The sequence below is a fragment of the Dendropsophus ebraccatus genome, chromosome 10 (genome assembly GCF_027789765.1).
Source record: "Dendropsophus ebraccatus isolate aDenEbr1 chromosome 10, aDenEbr1.pat, whole genome shotgun sequence".
NCBI classification, from domain to species: domain Eukaryota; kingdom Metazoa; phylum Chordata; class Amphibia; order Anura; family Hylidae; genus Dendropsophus; species Dendropsophus ebraccatus.
The window spans coordinates 104,379,898-104,403,945 of NC_091463.1; the positions used below are offsets into that span (position 1 = coordinate 104,379,898).

Genomic DNA, 24,048 nt, shown 5'->3' on the forward strand with positions numbered 1-24,048 from the left:
CTGATACCATTGACCTCAAAACTGCAAGATAGCGGCTAAGCCTCAGATTTCTACTACAGATATATTGGTGGAAGGGAAAAAAAAACGAGTCACTTAAGGGAAGAGAAGCCATCTCCTGAGTGGGGCCTGATCTTATTTCACCGTAATAACCGAGGAAGGGGAATACATTTCTGCCACCAGCAAGCAGCCGGATGACATATATTATAAGTGAAATATATATTGCGGCAGACTTCTCATACACGCACGGAAGACATCGGGAAGATCACAGAGCGGCTGAGGTGCGGCAAACGCATCCCACCCCTGCAGACATTAAGGAACGGAGGCAAACATAATGCAGAGGCTATATTTCTGAAGGAGGACACTTCAAAAGGGCACGGGCCGTTACGGCGCGGAAACATTAAGCTTCAGACCATCACTAAGCCCTTGAGAAAATAAATAAATAAAAAAACGCTTAAACTAATATTAAGGGAGGGCCTGGATTGCAGCCGCCTTGTGTTTATTACGTCTGGAGGCTGCGGGTAAAGGTTGCGGATAATTAGAGGTGTACAGACAACGGGCATAACATCTGCAACATCTACCTATTGATGAATGTCACTTAACCAATGCCCTCTGCATTTCAACGAGGTCGCGGTATAAGTGCGGCGCATACACACAACCCGCGCCTTCCTCCAAGATGAAGAATAAAAAGCAACTTCTCCTAATTGCTTATTTTCTACTTTCGGCTCGAGCAGCCAATTTAGTGGAGGGAAAAAAAAACGGAGAAAGGGGAAGAATCGTCTTTAAAAGGTAAACATATGTTGGAAGAACCTTGTTACTCATAATTGATGTGTATTACAGCGGTGATAAAAGCTTCGCTCCGCAGACGGCCGTCCAAGAAGGTGTCATATTTGGAAAATGAAAGGGAAATCTAGCATATCAATGGCTTTGTAGTGTGATGGATTCGCCGTTGAGGAAAGGTTGCTTCATCCAGCCGACTCTCCGCAGACACAGGAAAACAATTAGACTTACTGAAAATGAAATATTACGTAGTTAAAGTCTTGGTTAATGTTTTATGCATTCGCACCGAGTTGGCTTATTGGTCACACACAATGAGCTGGAGAAGGAGTCGGCGTAAATAATCTGCAGAACGAGAGTCTTCTCCGAAGAAGAACTTGGTTGTAATGTTTTTTTTTTTTCTTGGAGATGAAACAGAGATGAGCAAATCTCGGGAACCTTTGTCCGAAGCCGAGCATGCGGCACCTGAATACCGGGGGCTGAAGAAGCTGGATGCAGCTCTAGAGAGTCCTGGTGGATACAGCCTATGGCCTATGGGCTCCCTAGGGCTGCCTCTAACTTCTTCAGCCACCAGTAATTAAATGCCATACACTCGGGGTCTTGAGATTCACTTAACTATAGTGATAACTAATACAACATGTTCTCGAACGTCCATTAGAAGATGACCCCATCTGGAGAAGATCTAGGAGCCAATAACTCCCACTTGGGCCTACTTGTTATAGGATAATCCAGTAACAAACTATTAGATCCTACTGATGATCTGCCCTATATGTGTAATAATAAAAACCAAGATTAGGATGGACCTCGTATGTCTCGTGGAAATTTCCACTGGTGGTTCCAAAGGATCTACCCTGACTCTATGGTGACATTTCCTTATCATGAACTTTTTGATTTCCCCTCTGATAATACCAACCTAGCTTTATCAATACATCACAAAACCCCATTATTATAATTTTTTACAAATGGCAAGGAAAAATGTCAACCTGTGGTGACTTTGGATTTCAGGCCTGACCTGGCATAAGTCAGTGATATGACTCCATCGCAATCACTACAAGACCTTACCGCTAATGTGGTCTTGTGACCCTTTCACAGTCTTTTCTTGCATGGCACCCGTCTATGCAGAGATGTGCAGCATGGCCCCACTGTCCTTAAATGCTCTGTGCTGCACTTTCCAGAACAGCCAGGGAGCCTCTGCTATGAAGACCATGTCTTCAAGATGCAGATTTATTCTTTTTACCTTTCCACATGTCCACAAAGTCAATGAATGCCCATAAATGACAATACAAACTAGAGATAATATTTAAGCATTTAAAGGTCCTGACCGAGCCCGGTCAACAGCAGAAGTCCCGCGATCAGGTTATGGATGGAGATTATAATAATGATGGGGGACATTATGGTGTACTCCTAAATGTTTTATTCCCCCATCCCTACTCAATCGTGAGTCTTTAGCTGTGTTGGGATTTGTGATGGTTCGGCAGTGCTCCCAGTAACCTCTGCGCCTCCAATCACTCAAGCCATTGTCTTAACTCTTGATGACCTAACTGATCTGGACATGGAGCTTTCTCTAAGAAATGCCTTGTTTTAGGTGGAGACCTTCTTCAAGACCTGATGTCAAAGAACAACATTGAAGCTCTAGCCCTCACCCCACTGGACCCCCCACTGGACCATTACAGCTAGGCACCAGTGTCAACCAATAAGCACAAGTGTTGCCCAATAAAATGTAATGATCTATACCTCCTGGCCGTTATCATGCAGAACATACTGCCCTGGTATTTGTCCGATCTTGATGCTATATAAATGCTAATTGCAATGAAAAATGAGGTCAAGAAAAATGGCTGTGTCCTCCTAATGCTCCTCTTTATTGTGACTTCCGAGCTCTTTACATGCTCTGTGCATTGTCCGGACCTGCAGAGGGTAACACGCTGGTGGCTTCAGCCTCGACATGTCAGACGTCGCCCAGTATATAATTAGGTCACAAAGCAATTAAGTTCTCTCCCCCACCTCCTCCTGGAGTATATCCAACGTAGGAAACAGGGGAAATCAAGGTCTACAGACGTCTACTCATGTCGACTCCAAAATATCATTTTTCTTCTAAACGGTTCGGAAAATTCTACGACCCTCGGAATCGGCGCAGGATGATGACTATTTGCATCCCAGGATTCCGCACTCCACAATGTTGTGTCAGAATTTGTGCAAGGGGATAACTTATAACCCAACAGAGAAATAAGTCATGGAAGACGTTAATCCGAGCGTCTCCACCTCTAAATGACAGTATCGGAGGAGAACGCATCCTCTCCTTTTGCTGTGGTAAGCTGCGGTTATGGAGTCACCAACTTCTTCACAACTTTTAAGTGGTCCCCCCCCCCCTTATAATTTCAGCAGATCTGACCCATGGAATAAGATGCTGGTAATTAGGGTCTTCGGGCAGGAAACAACGAGTAATTTGTATTGTGAAATATTGTAAAATGTTAAGTCTAAAACCTCCTGTTATTGGGCTAAAAGTTTTTGTTCCTCTCGAAAGGAAGTTAATACGTCTTAAGAAGCAGCGAGGCTCCCATCATACTGGTTGGCCTTTTTTATAATGAAGGCTTCTTAAAGATACCATTGGGCCAAAAACAACCTTGCCCCAGGACCCTGTAATTCAGTATTTTCCAGCCTTTTTCTGTGTCCAGCTGTTTCATGGGATAGGACCGAGCCGCTGGTACCATAGTCAGACATATTAGCTGTCATGGAGCCAATGTCATTTCTTTCTTTGGCTTCATGCCAACCCGCCCATCCGTCTCACTGAGACAACCGAGACTCAATCTCTCCCTATAGAATGTGATCCAGGATCGGTAACAATACATATGTATTGTTACCATCAGGATGTGTCAGACACAGAAGAGCTTCCATTTGGTGTGAGTCTAGCCTTATACAGGTAGTCTCATCTATAGGGGTATGCTCATCTATAGGTGGTAGTGTTATCTATGGGGTAGTCTTATTTATAGGGATAGTCTCATCTATAGGGGTATGCTCATCTATAGGGGTAATCTCATCTATAGGTGGTTGTCACATCTATAGGGGTAGTCTCATCGATACGTGGTAGTCTCATCTATATGGGTAGTGTCATCTATAGGTGGTAGCCTCATCTATAGGGGCAGTCTTATCTATATGGGTAGTCTCATCTATAGGGGTAGTCTTATTTATAGGCGTAGTCTCATCTATAGGGGCAGTCTTATCTATAGGGGTAGTCTCATCTATAGGGGTAGTCTTATTTATAGGGGTAGTCTCATCTATAGGGGCAGTCTTATCTATAGGGGTAGTCTTATCTATAGGGGTAGTCTTATTTATAGGGGTAGTCTCATCTATAGGGGCAGTCTTATCTATAGGGGTAGTCTCATCTATAGGGGTAGTCTTATTTATAGGGGTAGTCTCATCTATAGGGGTAGTCTTATTTACAGGGGTAGTCTCATCTATAGGCGTAGTCTCATCTATAAGGGTAGTCTCATCTATAGGGGTAGTCTCATCTATAGGGGTAGTCTCATCTATAGGTGGTATTCACATCTATAGGAGGAATTCTCATGTATAGGGGTAGTCTCATGTATAGGGGTAGTCTTATCTATAGGGATAGTCTCATCTATAGGGATAGTCTTATCTATAGGGATAGTCTCATCTATAGGGGTTAGTCTTCTCTATAGGGGTATCCTCCACAATGATGATAAGGAGATGGACAGGAGACAGATGATATATTGTGGATGAGTATGGTAGGAGAGGAGGAAGATGATGAGCAGAAAAGAGCAATGATGAGTAGAGGAGGAAGACAATGAAGTGGGGAGGAAGATGATGAGGTGAGGAGGACAACAGAGAAATGATTTCATTTATTCATTGGAGCCCAGCTAGGTTTCTACCATATACAGTTGTGTCCCAGGTTGTATGACTTGTATGAAGGCTCCGGGCCTGGAGATCTGGGCTCTTGCCTGGTCACGGAGGTCCCCAGAGTCCTGGAATCTCTGTATCCTTCATAGAATAGATCTCACCCCCCTCTATGGGCCGGAGACCACAAGGCCTGTCCCACCGCTCTCCATCTCATCCACAAGTATCTGACATAGTACATAGTAACATCTAAGGTACTGATTTCCTGGAAAATAAAGTTGATCACGTTCCATGCATCATGGATGAGCACAGCGGCGGCAGGAAGGTAGGTATGACTTCTCATCGCCATCTCTTATATTTCTTCAGCAAACAGTTGTGTCCTAAGGGAAGGAAAAGCGTCTGACGTGGACTGAATATCTTACTCCTCTGGCAATTCAGCTTCTAGAATATTGCTTTGTATTGTGGAGACGTTGCTGTGAACTTCATTGAGTTGTATTCATTGCTTTCTAAGGTGTATATATATATATATATATATATATATATATATATATATATATATACACACACTGCAGATTATGGCTGCCTCCTTAGCTTACGCTCACCACTCTTCTGGCCTATGCCAGTCATTGCTTTCTAAGGTGTGTATATATATATATATATATATATATATATATACATATACATATATATATACTGCAGACTATGGCTGCCTCCTTAGCTTACGCTTCCCTCTCTTCTGGCCTATGCCAGTCATTGCTTTCTAAGGTATATATATATATATATATATACACTGCAGATTATGGCTGCCTCCTTAGCTTACGCTTCCCGCTCTTCTGGCCTATGCCAGTCACTGCTTTGGGGAGATAATCAAAGTATACAGAGAGTCTGGTAAACTGCAATAGTCCAGTAGATATCCACGGTTCCTTATTTATAGCGGCCCTGGGGGGTCCAAGAGCCCTCCTCATAAGACCCCATCACATAAGAGGACACCCGTATTACACATGACACACAGCTGGTGTACATTACACCTCTCATGGGGCCGGTGTCCTTGTAAATGAGCCCAGGGGCACTGCGGTCATTGTGGCTGCCATGTTGCTATGTTAAAGGGGTATTCCGCTCAAACATAACAGATAATGTAAACAAGTCCCTGGCAGGCTGTATCTGCAACATTGTAGCTTCTTTATAATGCTGGGAGGGATAATCACAGTGAGTTCATCAGCAACTTCACCTCAGAATAACGCTCCCAGCATTACAAAGAAGCTACAATGTTGCAGATACAGCCTGCCAGGGACTTCTTTACATCAGCCGTCTCAGAAGGGAGCAGCTGAGAACGGGGGAAGGAGACTGAATAGATAATAACAAGTATGGAAGGAATTGTTAGTCTCATCATGGGCAGCAACAAAGCAAAAGTCATTTTTTTGTGGAATTCCCCTTTAAAACTATGGCCAACATTGTGAAAAATTTGACTTACTACCTTTTGTCCCCTCAAAAACTTGAGAGGTACGCTTTGGTTTTGGCAATTGTGTAGATCAGGAATCCGTCTGGAGGTTCCATATCCCTGGTGTAGATGGTTACAATAGGCCATGCAGTGCACTAGCCATCTAGGCCAGGACATGTTCCCGCCATAGAGGCCAATGATCCCCATCCACCCATCACTTTCAGTCATTCACATTAGGCCTGTACCATAAATGACACTTTAAATGCTTTGTTATGCTAATTTGTGAAATTAGAACAAGGCCTATCCCTTTAAGAAGGGCGTCAGACACATATGGCATCATGTATGGAGAGCGGCCTATAGATAGGTTGTGGGCCTGTGATCGATGGCGGCCGCGCTCATCACACATCACACACTCATTCTGTTAATTACAGACACATCAAGAATCTGTTCACCGACATATCAACTCATCTGCGACTTGTGGCTGCCACGGCGAGATTGATGAGTTCCATTCATTACCTCCAGAACGGAGCGGCCATAATTCACTCATAATATCTCTTAGAGAATCCTGGTCATAACTCACTATGTGACAAGCCGATTCTCACCGCCGTCTGGTGCCAGATTCACCATTACTGGTGGAGCAGACGTTATTACGGCCGTTAGATCACCAGTCCCTTAGAGGTGAATGAGATGACCGGGCGTATCACTCCATCTACTCCATCCGTCTCTCCTAATGGCGGCCATTCATTACCGCGGCTCATTCAGAACATGAAAGAGGTGCGAGACGCCCGGCGCCCGACCTTAGAGATATCACTGCTTCACTAATCCTCTGTCACACTCACCACACACTCCCAGGGTGTCTCTACTGTGTTCATGGTTGCACTCCTACATAGAGGCACCAATGGTCAGAATCATCGAAACCAAACTCAACAGAAGATAAAAAAACGGGAAGAGACAGAAGGGGAAGGACGAGGAGGGAAACATCACGGGAACCACAGAGATGTCATGGAGGAGCCCCGAAATCCTAAAATCAGATGATCGCACAACCCGGGACTTCAATCCCAAGAACCAGAACTTCCTATTGGAGGAAACAAAGCTCTGGACCTATAATCTCGTCTGTCATACATAGCAGAAAGTTTACGGACACTGGTTGTATATAAGGAGCCCAGCAGTCTGTGTGTCTCTTTGCCTGCACTCTCTACAGTAATCTCTTAGCAGTCTGTGTGTCTCTTTGCCTGCACTCTCTGTGCTTCCTCCTTCTTGCTTATTCCTCCTCATCCCTCCCATCTCCATAGACTTGTATGGGCAGCATGTAACTGATCCCACTACTGTGCTGCCAGTCTGTCTTGTAAGTACCAAACTGAAAGTAAATGAAGTGGAAAGAAGAGAGGAGGAGGAGGAGGAGGAAGCATTTTCCTCTGATAAGATATATTACAAAGTTTCTTACATTCACATTTATGCAAAGTGACCATTTCCATTTTTCACTAAATAACAACATTAATATCCGTTGTCCAGGCAGCACACCACCGCAGGCTGTGAATGGCTGAGCCGGCCTGTGATGTCATTTCCCCTGGACCTGGAAGCCGGCTGTTATGTCATTTCCTCTGGACCCCGAGGCGGCACTCAGCAGACTGGAGCTCCATGACTCTGGCTGCCGCAGGGGAGCCAGGAAGGTAAGTATGTCTCCTTTCTGCCCTCAGCATATGTATAAAACATGCTGCCCAGACAGCCCCTTTAACTGAGTACCGAGCAATGTGATGAGCAGCCCCTTTAACTGAGTACCGAGCAATGTGATGAGCAGCCCCTTTAACTGAGTACCGAGCAATGTGATGAGCAGCCCCTTTAACTGAGTGCCAAGAAATGTCATGAGCAGCCCCTTTAACTGAGTACCGAGCAATGTGATGAGCAGCCCCTTTAACTGAGTACCGAGCAATGTGATTCCGCTGTTGTCTCACTGGGAAATGTAAAAAAAAATTGACAACTGGGTGTTACCCTTGTGTCCCTACACACCGTCATGGTCAGCAGTAATCGGACAGACTATTCCTATAATACCTCAGTACTAAACTAAGACCTCTAACTCCAGGGCCGGCCACAGGACAGACGGTGCTCTGCACAATGCTATGGACTCGCCCACTTAATAGCACAAATCACACAGATGTCACATAGCGCTAAACCAGGGATAAGGAACCTTCGGCCCTCCAGCTGTTGCAAAACTACAACTCCCATCGTACCTGGACGACTAAAGCTTTTTCTGTCCAGACATGATGGGTATTGTAGTTTTGCAACAGCTGGAGAGCCGAACGTTCCCCATCCCTGCGCTAAACCATCAAAAAACAGCAGCTTGCATGTGCGGGATTAGAGGTGAAGCTCAAGGCCAGTGGCGCCCCCTTCAGTAATGAACCATTGATACAACTTTAAGGCCGGCCCTGCCAGGATCTTAGGTTACGAGGGCCGGGTGGGCCGGTGATCCCATCGGGTCCTGGCGGAGCAGTCACCATTACATTGCCGGGATAATAGGAGCATCAGGAGATGTCACTCACCATTGGCTTTCGGGGTTCGTTTTCTGCGGTCCCTGAATGCGGCGCCGGACTGTAAGGCCTCGAGCAGACTATCCATAACTCCCGTCTCGTCACCCTCTGTGAAGGGAAAGAAGACAACGCTAAATTAATCTCAACACAATTAAACTTGGATTAGAAAAGTCGGCGTAAATAGCCACATAAAAGCCTCAAATGAAACCCACCACCGCCCCGCCGCCCGCCACACACCGCCATTATTTATCTGACCACATTAAACAAACTCACTTCTTATCCCACTGATCTGCCGGTGTAACGGCCTCGTCTGTTTATTATTAACGGCGTGTCGGGGGCGCCGAGACAGAAAACTAATAAGTTACCGCTGATTCCCCCCGAAGCGATGAGCTGAATGAGCGAGACCCCTCCTGAGGCGTACCGCGGGCGTATCCCCCTGCAGTGACCATCAAGAGCCAAAACTTACATCACCATCAGACTATTTAATAAGATAAATGTCAGGGGGGGGGGGGGGGGGGCGGGAGGAGATCCTCGCAGGTAACAGAGATCAGACGACTCGCAGGATCTGCCGCAATGAAGGTCTCACAGCCGCGTATATAAGAAGAAGATAATCTACACTGCAGAGAGAGTAACCAAATATATGGACAGGGTGCCCCCACTGTATCAGGTGACTAACCACAAGGTCAGCACAGGCCTCTCCTGAAATACTCTGTGCTGCTGGTAAACCCTTCTGCTATCTATTACCAGTAGGCGACCCTGGCCGGAGCTCAGCGTTTCCTCTGCAATCGCTCTGCACTGGCCGGAGCTCAGCGTTTCCTCTGCAATCGCTCTGCACTGGCCGGAGCGCAGCGTTTCCTCTGCAATCGCTCTGCACTGGCCGGAGCTCAGCGTTTCCTCTGCAATCGCTCTGCACTGGCCGGACCTCAGCGTCTCCTCTGCAATCGCTCTGCACTGGCCGGAGCTCAGCGTTTCCTCTGCGACCGCTCTGCACTGGCCGGAGCTCAGCGTTTCCTCTGCAATCGCTCTGCACTGGACGGAGCTCAGCGTTTCTTCTGCAATCGCTCTGCACTGGCCAGAGCTCAGCGTTTCCTCTGCAATCGCTCTGCACTGGCCGGAGCTCAGTGTTTCCTCTGCAATCGCTCTGCACTGGCCGGAAGTCAGCGTTTGCTCTGCACTGGCCAGAGCTCAGCGTTTCCTCTGCAATCGCTCTGCACTGGATGGAGCTCAGCGTTTCCTCTGCAATCGCTCTGCACTGGATGGAGCTCAGTGTTTCCTCTGCAATCGCTCTGCACTGGCCGGAGCTCAGCGTTTCCTCTGCGATTGCTCTGCACTGGCCGGAGCTCAGCGTTTCCTCTGCGATCGCTCTGCACTGGCCGGAGCTCAGCGTTTCCTCTGCGATCGCTCTGCACTGGCCAGAGCTCAGCGTTTCCTCTGAGATCGCTCTGCACTGGCCGTAGCTCAGTGTTTCCTCTGGAATCGCTCTGCACTGGATGGAGCTCAGCGTTTCCTCTGCAATCGCTCTGCACTGGATGGAGCTCAGCGTTTCCTCTGCAATCGCTCTGCACTTGATGGAGCTCAGCGTTTCCTTTACGACCGCTCTGCACTGGCCGGAGCTCAGCGTTTCCTCTGCAATCGCTCTGCACTGGCTGGAGCTCAGCGTTTCCTCTACGACCGCTCTGCACTGGATGGAGCTCAGCGTTTTCTCCGCAATCGCTCTGCACTGGATGGAGCTCAGCGTTTCCTCTGAGATCGCTCTGCACTGGATGGAGCTTAGCGTTTCCTCCACAATCGCTCTGCACTGGACGGAGCTCAGCGTTTCCTCTGCATTTGCTCTGCACTGGCTGGAGCTCAGCGTTTCCTCTACGACCGCTCTGCACTGGATGGAGCTCAGCGTTTCCTCTGCAATCGCTCTGCACTGGCCGGAGCTCAGCGTTTCCTCTACGACCGCTCTGTTTGAGCAGATCTCACTAAAGAATCCGGAGCATGGGAAGCAGCAGAGTGTACTAAGGGGGGGAGGTGATTTAGGGCACTGTTCTCCAAGCTGTGGCTCTCCAGTTGCCTACAACACGTGGCTCTCAGGATAAAATATTAGGTTTAGTAACAGCGGAAAAGCCACAGGTTGTAAAACAATGATTAAGAGCACAAAGAGAGGGCCTAACTACAGAATGGGGCACAAAGAAACGGTGTAATTACAACTAGGGGTACAAAGAGAGGGTCTAACTACAGAATGGGGCACAAGGAAACGGTGTAATTACAACTAGGGGTACAAAGAGAGGGACTAACTACAGAATGGGGCACAAAGAAACGGTGTAATTACAACTAGGGGTACAAAGAGAGGGTCTAACTACAATGGTGGGTACAAAGAGAGGGTCTAACTACAGACTGGGGCACAAAGAAACGGTGTAATTACAACTGAGGGTACAAAGACAGGACTAACTACAGATGGGGACACAAAGAGGGGGGGTCTAACTACAATGGGGGCCACAAAGAGAAAGCCTAATTACAGATGGGCCATAAAAAAGGTGTCTAACTACAACTGGGGACAACAAGAGAGGGGCTTTCTAATATTGGGGGCACAAAGAGTTGGCCTAATTATCGCTAAATACTGTGACTATAGTAAAAGAAAAACATTCTATGAATGTTCTAAAAATCACTGTAAAAGATTTATTTTTTTATCCTTTAAAAGTAAAATTTGTCAGGGATGAGGCGTGTTCTGCGGCGGGCGAAGTCCGGATCAATTATTACAAATCTAAGATGGGGAGGAAATCCGCCCCATGTAGAAGGTGAAGGCAATATACTGCAGCGTGATGCTGCGCTGTGAAGCCCCCCAGTCCCGCATGCGCCAGGACCAGGTGTTGTTAGCGCCGGATAAGATATTGGAGAACAAAGCAAAAGGAGAAGGAAAATCTCTCTGTGCAATTGCTATAACCACAATGATTACTCCGGACACATTGACGAATGGCCACAGCTCGCCTTTCAGAATTGGTCTATAGTCCATCACCGGCTCCAGCCATACAGGTAATGGAAAGTTACAGACAACGTGCAGAGCGCAACGCCACAACGTCACACATACTCAGCCCGAGCCCAGGAGCTGCAACCACGATTTAACCCCTTAGCCATCTAGCTGAAAATCTATGTATAATGTAAGAAACTTCAATGTTCAGAAAAACTGCAGTATTATCTGATAGCAGTTATATCCCTGTATATAAGGGCAGTATTATAGTAGTATATTCCTGTATATAAGGGCAGTATTATAGTAGTTATTAGCAAAAAAGGAGGAGTGGATCGCACCGCCCTCGCAATCTCCGGCAGCCGGATTCACAGGAAATCTCTGCACCTGAGAATACACCTGCCTCCACTCCCCCCTCCCTGCATGTTTGGATGTAACCTCCAGTAAAGTACCCCAGCGGCACACTATATCGGTGAGTGCACGTATCTTTGACTCTTTATTTGTACATTATAGTAGTTATATTCCTGTATATAGGGGGCAGTATTATAGTAGTATATTCCTGTATATAGGAGCAGTATTATAGTAGTATATCCCTGTATATAAGGGCAGTATTATAGTAGTTATATTCCTGTATATAGGAGCAGTATTATAGTAGTTATATCCCTGTATATAGGAGCAGTATTATAGTAGTTATATCCCTGTATATAGGAGCAGTATTATAGTAGTTATATTCCTGTATATAGGGGGCAGTATTATAGTAGTATATTCCTGTATATAGGAGCAGTATTATAGTAGTATATTCCTGTATATAGGAGCAGTATTATAGTAGTTATATTCCTGTATATAGGAGCAGTATTATACTAGTTATATTCCTGTATATAGGAACAGTATTATAGTAGTTATATTCCTGTATATAGGGGGCAGTATTATAGTAGTTATATTCCTGTATATAGGGGCAGTATTATAGTAGTTATATCCCTGTATATAGGAGCAGTATTATAGTAGTATATTCCTGTATATAGGAGCAGTATTATAGTAGTTATATCCCTGTATATAGGGGCAGTATTATAGTAGTTATATTCCTGTAAATAGGAGCAGTATTATAGTAGTTATATTCCAGTATATAGGAGCAGTATTATAGTAGTATATTGCTGTATATTGGGGGCAGTATTATAGTAGTTATATTCTTGTATATAGGAGCAGTATTATAGTAGTTATATTCTTGTATATAGGAGCAGTATTATAGTAGTATATTCTTGTATATAGGAGCAGTATTATAGTAGTAATATTCCTGTATATAGGGAGCAGTATTATAGTAGTTATATTCCTGTATATAGGAGCAGTATTATAGTAGTATATTCCTGTATATAGGAGCAGTATTATAGTAGTTATATTCCTGTATATAGGAGCAGTATTATAGTAGTTATATTCCTGTATATAGGGGGCAGTATTATAGTAGTATATTCCTGTATATAGGAGCAGTATTATAGTAGTTATATTCCTGTATATAGGAGCAGTATTATAGTAGTTATATTCCTGTATATAGGAGCAGTATTATAGTAGTATATCCCTGTATATAGGAGCAGTATTATAGAAGTTATATTCCTGTATATAGGGAGCAGTATTATAGTAGTTATATTCCTGTATATAGGAGCAGTATAATAGTAGTTATATACCTGTATATAGGAGCAGTATTATAGTAGTTATATTCCTGTATATAGGAGCAGTATTATAGTAGTATATCCCTGTATATAGGAGGCAGTATTATAGTAGTATATCCCTGTATATAGGAGCAGTATTATAGTAATATATCCCTGTATATAGGAGCAGTATTATAGTAGTTATATTCCTGTATATAGGAGCAGTATTATAGTAGTTATATTCCTGTATATAGGAGCAGTATTATAGTAGTTATATCCCTGTATATAGGGAGCAGTATTATAGTAGTTATATCCCTGTATATAGGAGCAGTATTATAGTAGTTATATTCCTGTATATAGGGAGCAGTATTATAGTAGTTATATTCCTGTATATAGGAGCAGTATTATAGTAGTTATATCCCTGTATATAGGGAGCAGTATTATAGTAGTTATATCCCTGTATATAGGAGCAGTATTATAGTAGTTATATTCCTGTATATAGGGAGCAGTATTATAGTAGTTATATTCTTGTATATAGGAGCAGTATTATAGTAGTTATATTCTTGTATATAGGACAACATTCTGTCAGAAATATCGACTTCCTAAATGATGTGACCTTGTGAAACAATTTTTGAATTTTTCATGATTTTTTTTTACATGAATTTTGTAACTCTGCAGCCTGTGGAATTGCAGAATAGAAATAATTTCACACGACGTGTGACTCACTTTGAAATGTTTCTAGGGCACAAATCAGTTTTATGAAACAGTGTGAAGGTAGGTGATACACATTGTATAACAGCATATAGAGTGCATGGTGAGGAATAACATATACGCCATGAATACATTTGTTGCTGAATTTCAGCTTATCAAAAATGAATACATCTCCTATGGTTCCTGTCTGACAATTACATCCCACCCCAGCTGTCAGCAGTAGGAGATCAGATCATGTCATGAGACGCGTCTCTCTTGTAATTTAAGCATGTTCCTGGGGAGAGACGGTTTGGTACAGAATTCCCTGCAGCTCTGGATGCAGTTTGGAAAGTTGTGCTAAGAATATAGCAATTTCTGCCCCTCCAGATCCCAGTATTGTTGAAATGAACATTAAGACTCCTGTAAAGCGGCTGAAAGAGGAAGGAACGCTCATGTGGTCATGATGCTTATCGTCAAAGGTACGAGGCGAGAAATGACAGCCCGTCATCCGGTGCCACATGGCGCAGAAACAGAAAAATAATTGTTTAGCTTAAATGGACAAAAAAGAAACAGCAAAGAAAAAAAAAGAGAAAAAACTCTCTGACATCTTCACAGAGTAATGAAGTCACTCGGCCAGAGGAAAAAAGAAATTCCCTGTGATCTCCAAACGTTTCATCGAGAGACGGGAGGAAATGATACAATGTGGGTTATAGGTGTATAATCAATGTTACCGGAGGGGCAAGAAGGCATCAGAATCGGGGTAAATGATACAGCCCTATCAGCTCTACTGCCCCCCGATATGTGAGACATTACCAGACGCTTCACTGACATAACATGAAGATAGACGTATCAGCAGCCAGGAACCAAGCTGAGAATAGGAGATAGATAGATAGGAGATAGATAGGAGATAGATAGGAGATAGATAGGAGATAGATAGATAGGAGATAGATAGATAGATAGGAGATAGATAGATAGATAGGAGATAGATAGATAGGAGATAGATAGATAGATAGGAGATAGATAGATAGATAGATAGATAGGAGATAGGAGATAGATAGATAGATAGATAGATAGATAGATAGATAGATAGATAGATAGATAGATAGATAGGAGATAGATAGGAGATAGATAGGAGATAGATAGGAGATAGATAGATAGATAGATAGGAGATAGATAGATAGATAGATAGGAGATAGATAGATAGATAGATAGATAGATAGATAGATAGATAGATAGATAGGAGATAGGAGATAGATAGATAGATAGATAGATAGATAGATAGATAGATAGATAGATAGATAGATAGGAGATAGATAGGAGATAGATAGATAGATAGATAGATAGATAGATAGATAGATAGATAGGAGATAGATAGGAGATAGATAGGAGATAGATAGGAGATAGATAGATAGATAGATAGATAGATAGATAGGAGATAGATAGATAGATAGGAGATAGATAGATAGATAGATAGATAGATAGGAGATAGATAGGAGATAGATAGGAGATAGATAGATAGATAGATAGATAGATAGATGGATAGATAGGAGATAGATAGATAGATAGATAGATAGGAGATAGATAGAAGGAGTGGACCAAGCGGTAAGGGATCTTAATAATATATTCTACACCATGGCAGAAATGGCTGACCTGCAAAAGAGTAGCCACAAGAAGACAAAAGAAAAAAATCCTAGCGCTTGGTTTGATAAGGAGTGCAAAGGTGTACGGAAGACCCTAAGATCGGCCTCAAATAAAAAGCACAGGGACCCCAACAACACCAAACTGCGGGAGGCCTATGACACAATGCAAAGGCAATACAAAACCCTTCTCAGAAGGAAAAAACAGGAGTACACCTTAACCAAGCTCACCCAGCTCCAAGACGCCCTCCAAGAAAACTCCTTCTGGGAACTATGGAACCACCTGGGCACAAAGGGGAAGAAAAACACCCTCCACATTCAGAGCGGCAACATCTGGCTCCAATATTTCAAAAACCTCTATGGAGACATCCCGAAAGAGGAACGGAACCCGGACCAAGAACAAATTATATCAAAACTGAAGACCATGGAGGAGATACTGAAGGACTTCCAAAACCCTCTGGATTTACCTATAACACCGCAGGAGATTTCTGAGAGACTATCAACTATAAGGTGTAAGAAAGCCAGCGGTACTGACGGCATCCCCCCCGAAATGATCAAGTACAGCCCACCAGCAATACAGGCGGCCATAGCAAAACTGTACAACATTGTGCTGAGCTCTGGCTACTTCCCTCGTGCCTGGAACCAAGGTGTCATAACCCCAATACACAAGAGCGGGGACAGGTACGACCCGGCCAACTATCGGGGGGTATGTGTCAGCAGCAACCTGGGGAAACTCTTCAACAACATCCTGAACCAGAGAATCCTCAGCTTCCTCACCCAGCACAATATCCTCAGCAAAAGCCAAGCAGGGTTCATGCCGAACCACCGCACCACGGACCATGTCTATACCCTGCACCGCCTGATCCAGAGCCACGTCCACACCCTGCATCACCGCACCACGGACCATGTCTATACCCTGCACCGCCTCATCCAGAGCCACGTCCACAACACAAAGAAAGGAAAAATATACGCCTGTTTTGTGGACTTCAAAAAGGCTTTGGATTCGGTGTGGCACCCAGGATTGCTTCTAAAATTGCTGGAGAGTGGAATAGGGGGAAAGACCTATGATGTTATCAAAAGTTCCTACACTGGGAACCAATGCTGCGTGAAGGTAAATGGGAAGAGAACGGCTTATTTCCAGCAGAGCCGAGGAGTCAGGCAGGGCTGCTGCCTCAGCCCAACACTCTTCAACATTTATATCAATGAGCTAGCAGTAGCCCTGGAGTCCTCCCCAACACCAGGTCTCACCCTCCATGACACCGAGGTGAAATTCCTTCTGTATGCGGATGACCTTCTCCTCCTATCATCATCTGAGAAAGGTCTCCAAGACCAGCTAGCCATCCTGGAGAAGTTCAGCACCACATGGGCTCTACCCATCAACCTCAAAAAGACCAACACTGTGGTGTTCCAGAGAAGGAAAACAAAGTCAGCCGGGTCCCCCCACCTATATACTACACAACCAGCCCCTTACAGCCACCAGCAGCTACACCTACCTGCCCCCCCCCCCCCTATATACTACACAACCAGCCCCTTACAGCCACCAGCAGCTACACCTACCTGGGCCCCCCCCCCACCTATATACTACACAACCAGCCCCTTACAGCCACCAGCAGCTACACCTACCTGGGCCTGATAATAGAACAGACGGGGAGCTTCAAATCTGCCATCGAGATGCTGAGAGACAAAGCCTGCAAAACCTTCTACACCATCAGAAGACAATTCTACCACCTTAAGCCACCTGTCAGGGTTTGGCTTAAAATCTTTGACTCCATTATTGCACCAATTCTCCTGTATGGCAGCGAGGTCTGGGGTCCTCACACATACCCCGACTGGTCAAAATGGGATTCCAGCCCAACGGAAATCTTCCATCTGGAGTTCTGTAAGCATCTCCTCCAGGTCCATCGGAGCACCTCTAACTGTGCCTGTAGAGCAGAGCTGGGCAGATTCCCCCTGCACCTAACTATCCAGAAGAGGGCGCTGTCATTCTGGGGTCACCTACATGGTAGTAGTGAAGGTTCCTATCACCATAAAGCCTTGCTACACCAAGGGGCCCCAGGCAAAGCAGAGCCCCAAAACATACCCTCTGGAACCCAGCCCAACCAGACAATCCCACCATACCAGCTCACAAAAGCCGGGATCAGGAACACAATAACCAGGAGACAAGAAGACTACGTCCAAGAATGGAGGGAGGAGGTCAGAGCATCCCAGAAGCTGGCCGTATACCAGAGACTACAGAGGGAGTACAGACTGGCCCCATATCTGGAGGAGCTTCCCAACCCCAGAGACCGGAAGATCCTGAGCCGCTACAGACTGAGCGCCCACAACCTGGCCATTGAAACTGGGCGGCACCGACAGAGCTACATCCCCAGGGAGAGCCGACTGTGCCAGCAGTGCGACCAGGAGGCCGTGGAGGACGAGGCCCACTTCCTGCTACACTGCTCCAAATACTCAGCAGTGAGGGACACTCACTATAGGAGACTCTCCAACCTCCTCCCAGGCTTCTCCACCATGGAGGAGGAAGAGAAACTACCCATCCTGCTGGGGGAAGAAGAGACCACAGCGACTATAGTGGCACAATACGTCACTGCCTGCCATAGACTGAGAGGAGCGTGAGACGTCATGGACTCCAATACCCCAACCCCGATAGGTCATGGACTCCGATACCCCAACCCCGATAGGTCATGGACTCCAATACCCCGACCCTGAATGTATTCCCCCCCCCCACCATCATGATACATCATGAACCCCTGTACACCGACCCCAAGTGAATCCCATTTCCTCAACTCCCTATTCTCCCCATGCTTTGGCAATGCTAATGTGTAACTTGGACCTGCCAATAAAGCTTTTTTGATTTGATTTGATTTGATTTGATAGGAGATAGATGATAGATAGATAGATAGATAGATAGATAGATAGATAGGAGATAGATAGATAGATAGATAGATAGGAGATAGATAGATAGATAGATAGATAGGAGATAGATAGATAGATAGATAGATAGATAGATAGATAGATAGATAGGAGATAGATAGATAGATAGATAGATAGATAGATAGATAGATAGGAGATAGATAGATAGATAGATAGATACATAGATAGATAGATAGATAGGAGGAGATAGATAGATAGATAGATAGGAGATAGATAGATAGATAGGAGATAGATAGATAGATAGATAGATAGATAGGAGATAGATAGATAGATAGATAGATAGATAGGAGATAGATAGATGATACAGTGTACAGCTCTGCGGCTCTTTGACGTCAATCACATTGTTGTGCTCAGTGTCGCAGCGGGATAAGGAGCAGTCAGCCAGAGAGATTCACAGCAAACCGAGAACAGATGAGAAAGTCTCCAGCCGGCCTGATACACAGCCTAATGTCACATGCCCCAACAGAGCCACCAGATCTATGTGCTATATATACAGTATATACACCAGGTTCTCCTCTATGTGCTATATATATATATATATATATATATATATACACCAGATACTCTTCTTTGTGCTATTTATACATATTATATATATATATATATATATATATATATATATATATATATATATATATATATATATATTCCATGTACCATATATCCTTCTGTATATATATATGTGCCAAGTACCACATACTCCTCTGTTATTCCTCAGTAGTGGAGCTGGCGTCTTATTGCCGTCTGTGTCTTTCCTATTTCTGCCCCTCACCGCACACCAGAGACATTTCACTACACGGGATCCAATCACAGCCGACACCTGGCAAAGCGGCTGAGCGGCTGAGCGTTTAATTAAGACAGGAAAAGAATTTAATCACTTTATTAGTTTTTTCTGGAATTCATTGACAGTAATTGCTGGAGAACATTGCAGCAGCATCCTGAGTTCTGCATCCAGGTGCTGAGGTGACATTTACCCCTGGCTAAAATAGTCCTGATCCTGAGTTACATCCTGTATTTTACCCCAGAGCTGCACTCACTATTCTGCTGGTGGGGTCACTGTGTATATACATTACTGATCCTGAGTTACATCCTGTAGATCTTTTATTTAAAAATATAAAACATAACAACAAACCAATAATATAAATAACATAACTGTACAATATATACAAGTCCATAAAAGTCCATAAGCGTATTGGCTGGTCCAGCCTCACACTCACCAAACGCACCGCTGTATTATCCCCCACACGTGCAAACTAGATTTTCCCACAAACACCACAATAATAACACTATGAAACTTAACTTAACTAACAATAACTAACATAACTATACTGTACACTAACCCCCTGATCCGGTTGCATTCCACAAAACTAAATAAATGCACAAATAAATACATAAATGAATATATACATAGAGCCCTACACCAAACACCATAACAATTATAATTTTTTTTTTTTTTTTTTTTTTTTTTTTTTTTTTTTTTTTTTTTTTTTTTTTTTTTTGGGCCCTGAGCTGGTCCCGCATCCCATGCCCCCAGTACATGATAACAGACGTCCATGAACCAGCCCAGGATTTTCTGTTTATACTAAAGTCCCCAGAAACCCCCTCCCCCCATATAACCCACCACCCAACCTAACACTAAAACCCAACCCCAGGTGGAGACGAAATATGCAAACTATATACACAAATAAACACACTAATAATACACACACTAATAATATACACAAACATACACAGCAAACCATAGTGGGGCTTCTCAGCCGCACACACAGCCCGAAAGCCCAAGTTCAGTACCTGCAAGCCCTATATTCCTATACAGCTAGAGCACAAAACAAAAGACTAGGGTGTTAGCATCAGCCCACCACCAGGAGAGGAGACGCAGGCTAAGGAACCTTATAGGCAAAGCCCCTCCAAAGACAAGAGGCCCTACCAGCCCCCAGCCTCTCGTACTCCAAAGAACGCACCTTCACCAGGTCACCGAGTGTGCCCCTAACCACCTCATCCACAGGGAGGATTTTACGTTGCGTCGACACTAAACACCGTGCACTCCACGTGTGGTACCTGACCACTATGCTGACTAGGAATAAAGTGCTCCGGTCCCAGCCACCAAGGTTTCTGAATGCTCCATAGGCCCATTCCGCATAGGAGAGGCGGGCCAACCTGGGCCACCCGATGGAAGCGCCCACCCTGTTGTAAACCTCTGTATTAAAGGGACAATGAAGCAGAAAATGCTCCATGCTTTCCAGCATGCCTCCACACTCCTCCCGGGGACATCCCCGATCCTCAGAGCTCCTGCACTTCAGATTGTCCCTCACATACAGTTTCCCATGGAAGCAGCGCCAAGCCAAGTCCCAAAACTTCAAGGGGATCCTGATGGAATTCAATAGGCCCAAACCAACCTCCAGATCCCGGCTTGGGCAATCCTTGAGCGCCAGCGGTTTTTGGAAATGGGATGACAGGACCCTATTGTCAAGGAATTTCCTCGACAGAGTCCTAATCTCCCACATCCCCAAACCCCACCGACGAATGACCTTCAGAACCATGGTAGCGTAAGCCGGAAGATGCCCATGTGGTGTGCGAAGATCCTTCACTTGCCCTCCTGTCTCCCATTCCTGGAAGAAAGGCCGAAACCATCCCCTACAGGAGAATACCCACGGAGGAGCCCTCTCTTTCCAGAGGTTTGCAATGTTGGTCTTAAGAAAGGTATTCACCAGGAACACCACGGGGTTGACCATACACAACCCCCCTTGTCTCCTCGTACGGTAAGTAACCTCCCTCTTGACTAGGTTCAGTCTATTCCCCCATAACAGTTGGAAGAACACACTGTAGACCCGAGTCCAGAGCGGTTCTGGCAAAATGCAAACACTGCCCAGATATATCAACAAAGGGAGCAGGAAAGTTTTGATCAGGTTAACCCTTTCCCTGAGGGTCAAAGACCAACCCTTCCACTGATCCACCTTCTGAGCGGCGATCTTAAGCCTGCTGTCCCAGTTTTGTTTGGGGTAATCCCCTTGGCCGAATTCGATGCCGAGAACTTTTGCAGACTCCTGGGGCTCTGGAAGGGTGTCCGGGAGATCAAATCCAGGATCTCCACCTCCCAGCCAGAGACTCTCACACTTATCCTGGTTGATCTTGGACCCAGATGCCTCTGAGTAGCGCTCCACCTCTGACATCACACACCGCACCTCCTCTTGCGAGGAGACGAATATGGTGACATCATCGGCGTACGCTACCACCCTCAGAGTGGAATCCGGCACCGCAGGGTCCATTGTCACCCCTGCCAACGGTCTACAATCAATCCTCCTAAGGAATGGATCAATTGCAAACACGTACAACAGTGGGCTCAAAGGGCAACCCTGACGGACACCAGACCCAACCTCAAAAGAGCGGCCAATCCAACCATTCACAAGCGGGAAACTCTCTGCCCCTGCATACAAGGTCTTAAGCCAATCAACAAACCCCCCCGGCAGGCCATATCTCAGAAGAACAGACCAGAGGTACTCGTGGTTAACCCGATCAAAGGCTTTTGCCTGATCCAAGGACAGCAAGTACCCCTTCCAGTGACCTGCCCTACCCTGCTCCACAGCCTCCCGGACACCGAGCACAGCACTAAAGGTACTGCGGCCTGGAACAGAGCAATGCTGGGCCCCCGAAAGGAGCTGGGGTGCAAACTTCACCAGCCGATTAAACAGCACTTTTGCCAGAATCTTTCTGTCCACATTGAGAAGCGCTATGGGACGCCAATTCTCAATGCGGGACGGGTCTTTACCCTTTGACAAGATGATCAAGGCTGACCTCCTCATTGACCTCGGCAGAGTGCCCGAGGAGAGACACTCATTAAATACTTCAGTCAAGAGGGGAACCAAAGTGTCCTTAAAGGTCTTATAGAACTCAGATGTTAAGCCATCTGGACCGGGTGACTTCTTGAGGGCAAGACCATCAATAGCCACCCTGACTTCCTCTTCTTGGATCATCTCTGTCAAAACGTCAAGAGAGGGGTCTACCCCTGGTTCAGGGACGGTTTCAGTCAAGAAAGCTGAGGCCCTATCCCGATCTAGATCCTTCCTCCCCAAGAGGTGCGAGTAAAAGGATCTGACGACCTCCAGGATCCCTGATCTGGACCTTTTCAGGGATCCTGTACTATCAATCAGTCCTGAGACGATTTTACTATTCACTGACATCTTGCAGTTTCTGTAAGGATCGGGCGAGCGGTACTTCCCGTAATCCCTCTCAAAAACCAAAGATGCGTGTCTATCATACTGGCACTTCATTAGCAAGGCTTTCACTCTGGAGATATCATCACGACTACCTCCAGTCGAGACAAGACGTTCAAGTTTCTTCCTCAGGCCCTGGTACAGGCGATACCTGTCCAGACTCCTGAGGCTCGAGAGCTGGCGGAAGAATCTCGCAACCCTTTTTTTGAACATCTCCCACCACTCTGACTTACTGCTACAAAGGCCCAGCAATGGTACCTGGCTCTGAAGAAAATCCTCAAAGGACTGTCTTATTTCCGCTTCTTCCAAGAGAGATGAATTGAGCTTCCAGTAGCCTCTACCCATCCGGGGGGTCTCTGTAACATTCAGAGAAAACAAAATTAAACAGTGGTCGGAGAACTCCACCTCAACAACGGACACCGCTGAAGAGACGGCTTCCTCCTTTAAATAAAACCTGTCTATCCTGGACCTACAACTACCCCTATGATAGGTGAATCCCGCGTGGCCTGGTGTATGCCGGATGTGGACATCCACCAGGCGAGCCTCACTAGCTATACTATTAAGGGCGACGCCATCATAAGTCAGCTTGTCTCTGGAACCTCCCCTATCCTGGGGCCTCGTGACAGCATTGAAGTCCCCTCCAAAGACCACCTGCCGACTTGTAAAAAGATAGGGCTTGATCCTCATAAAGAGACACTTCCGATCCCACTTGGACTGTGGACCATAGATGTTAATAAGGCGAAGTTCTTGTCCCTTCATGAGGATATCTAGAATCAGGCACCTCCCCATTTCTAACTCAATAACCCGTCGGCATTCTACCGGTGCGGCAAAAAGTACCGCCACCCCGCTATACGGCTCGGCCGCAAGAGACCAGTAGGAGGGCCCATTCCTCCATTCCCTTCTGGCTTTAAATATAGATGACATGTCTGTAAGCCTGGTCTCCTGCAAAAAGAAAATGTCAGCATTAACGTGGGCAAAATAATCATAGGCCGCAAATCTAGCCGTATCTGACTTAATGCTGGCTACATTAATGGAAGCTAGCGTCAACGGAGAGGGTGCCGCCATCATGGGTGATTGAGTTCGATGGCTTTCTTCTTCCCACCCCCCTTCTTACCCTCCTCACACTCCACGTCAGAAGAACTCTTAACCCTTTTTAGTGATACAGAAGTGTCCATATCACCAGGCTTATCAATATTACCGTCCTCGTCCCCAGACTCTGGGCCAGTCCCCTCCCCTGAGGACATAACCTCCCCAGGAGAAAAAGACTCGGCGCCCCCTGGAGGCTTTGCCGCCACCTTCATAACCTCACCCTCAGCTTCCTCCTCTAGAGAGGAAGAGATGTTGTCGAGGGCTTGGAACTGATTGGAAAGACCGATCAGAGGGGAGCAAGTCTCACCTTC

At 45.5% G+C, this 24,048-nt stretch overlaps 1 protein-coding gene across 5 annotated transcripts in view; it reads right to left on the bottom strand.

Annotated features, from left to right (window-relative positions):
• DIAPH2 (diaphanous related formin 2) overlaps positions 1–24,048 on the bottom strand; it is a 984,664-nt gene that overhangs the window by 133,485 nt on the left and 827,131 nt on the right. For all 5 annotated transcript variants that reach the window (XM_069985741.1, XM_069985740.1, XM_069985739.1 and 2 more), the window contains one exon: positions 8,602–8,697. In XM_069985741.1, coding sequence (XP_069841842.1) covers positions 8,602–8,697 — 96 coding nt within the window. The remainder of the gene's footprint in view (positions 1–8,601; positions 8,698–24,048) is intronic.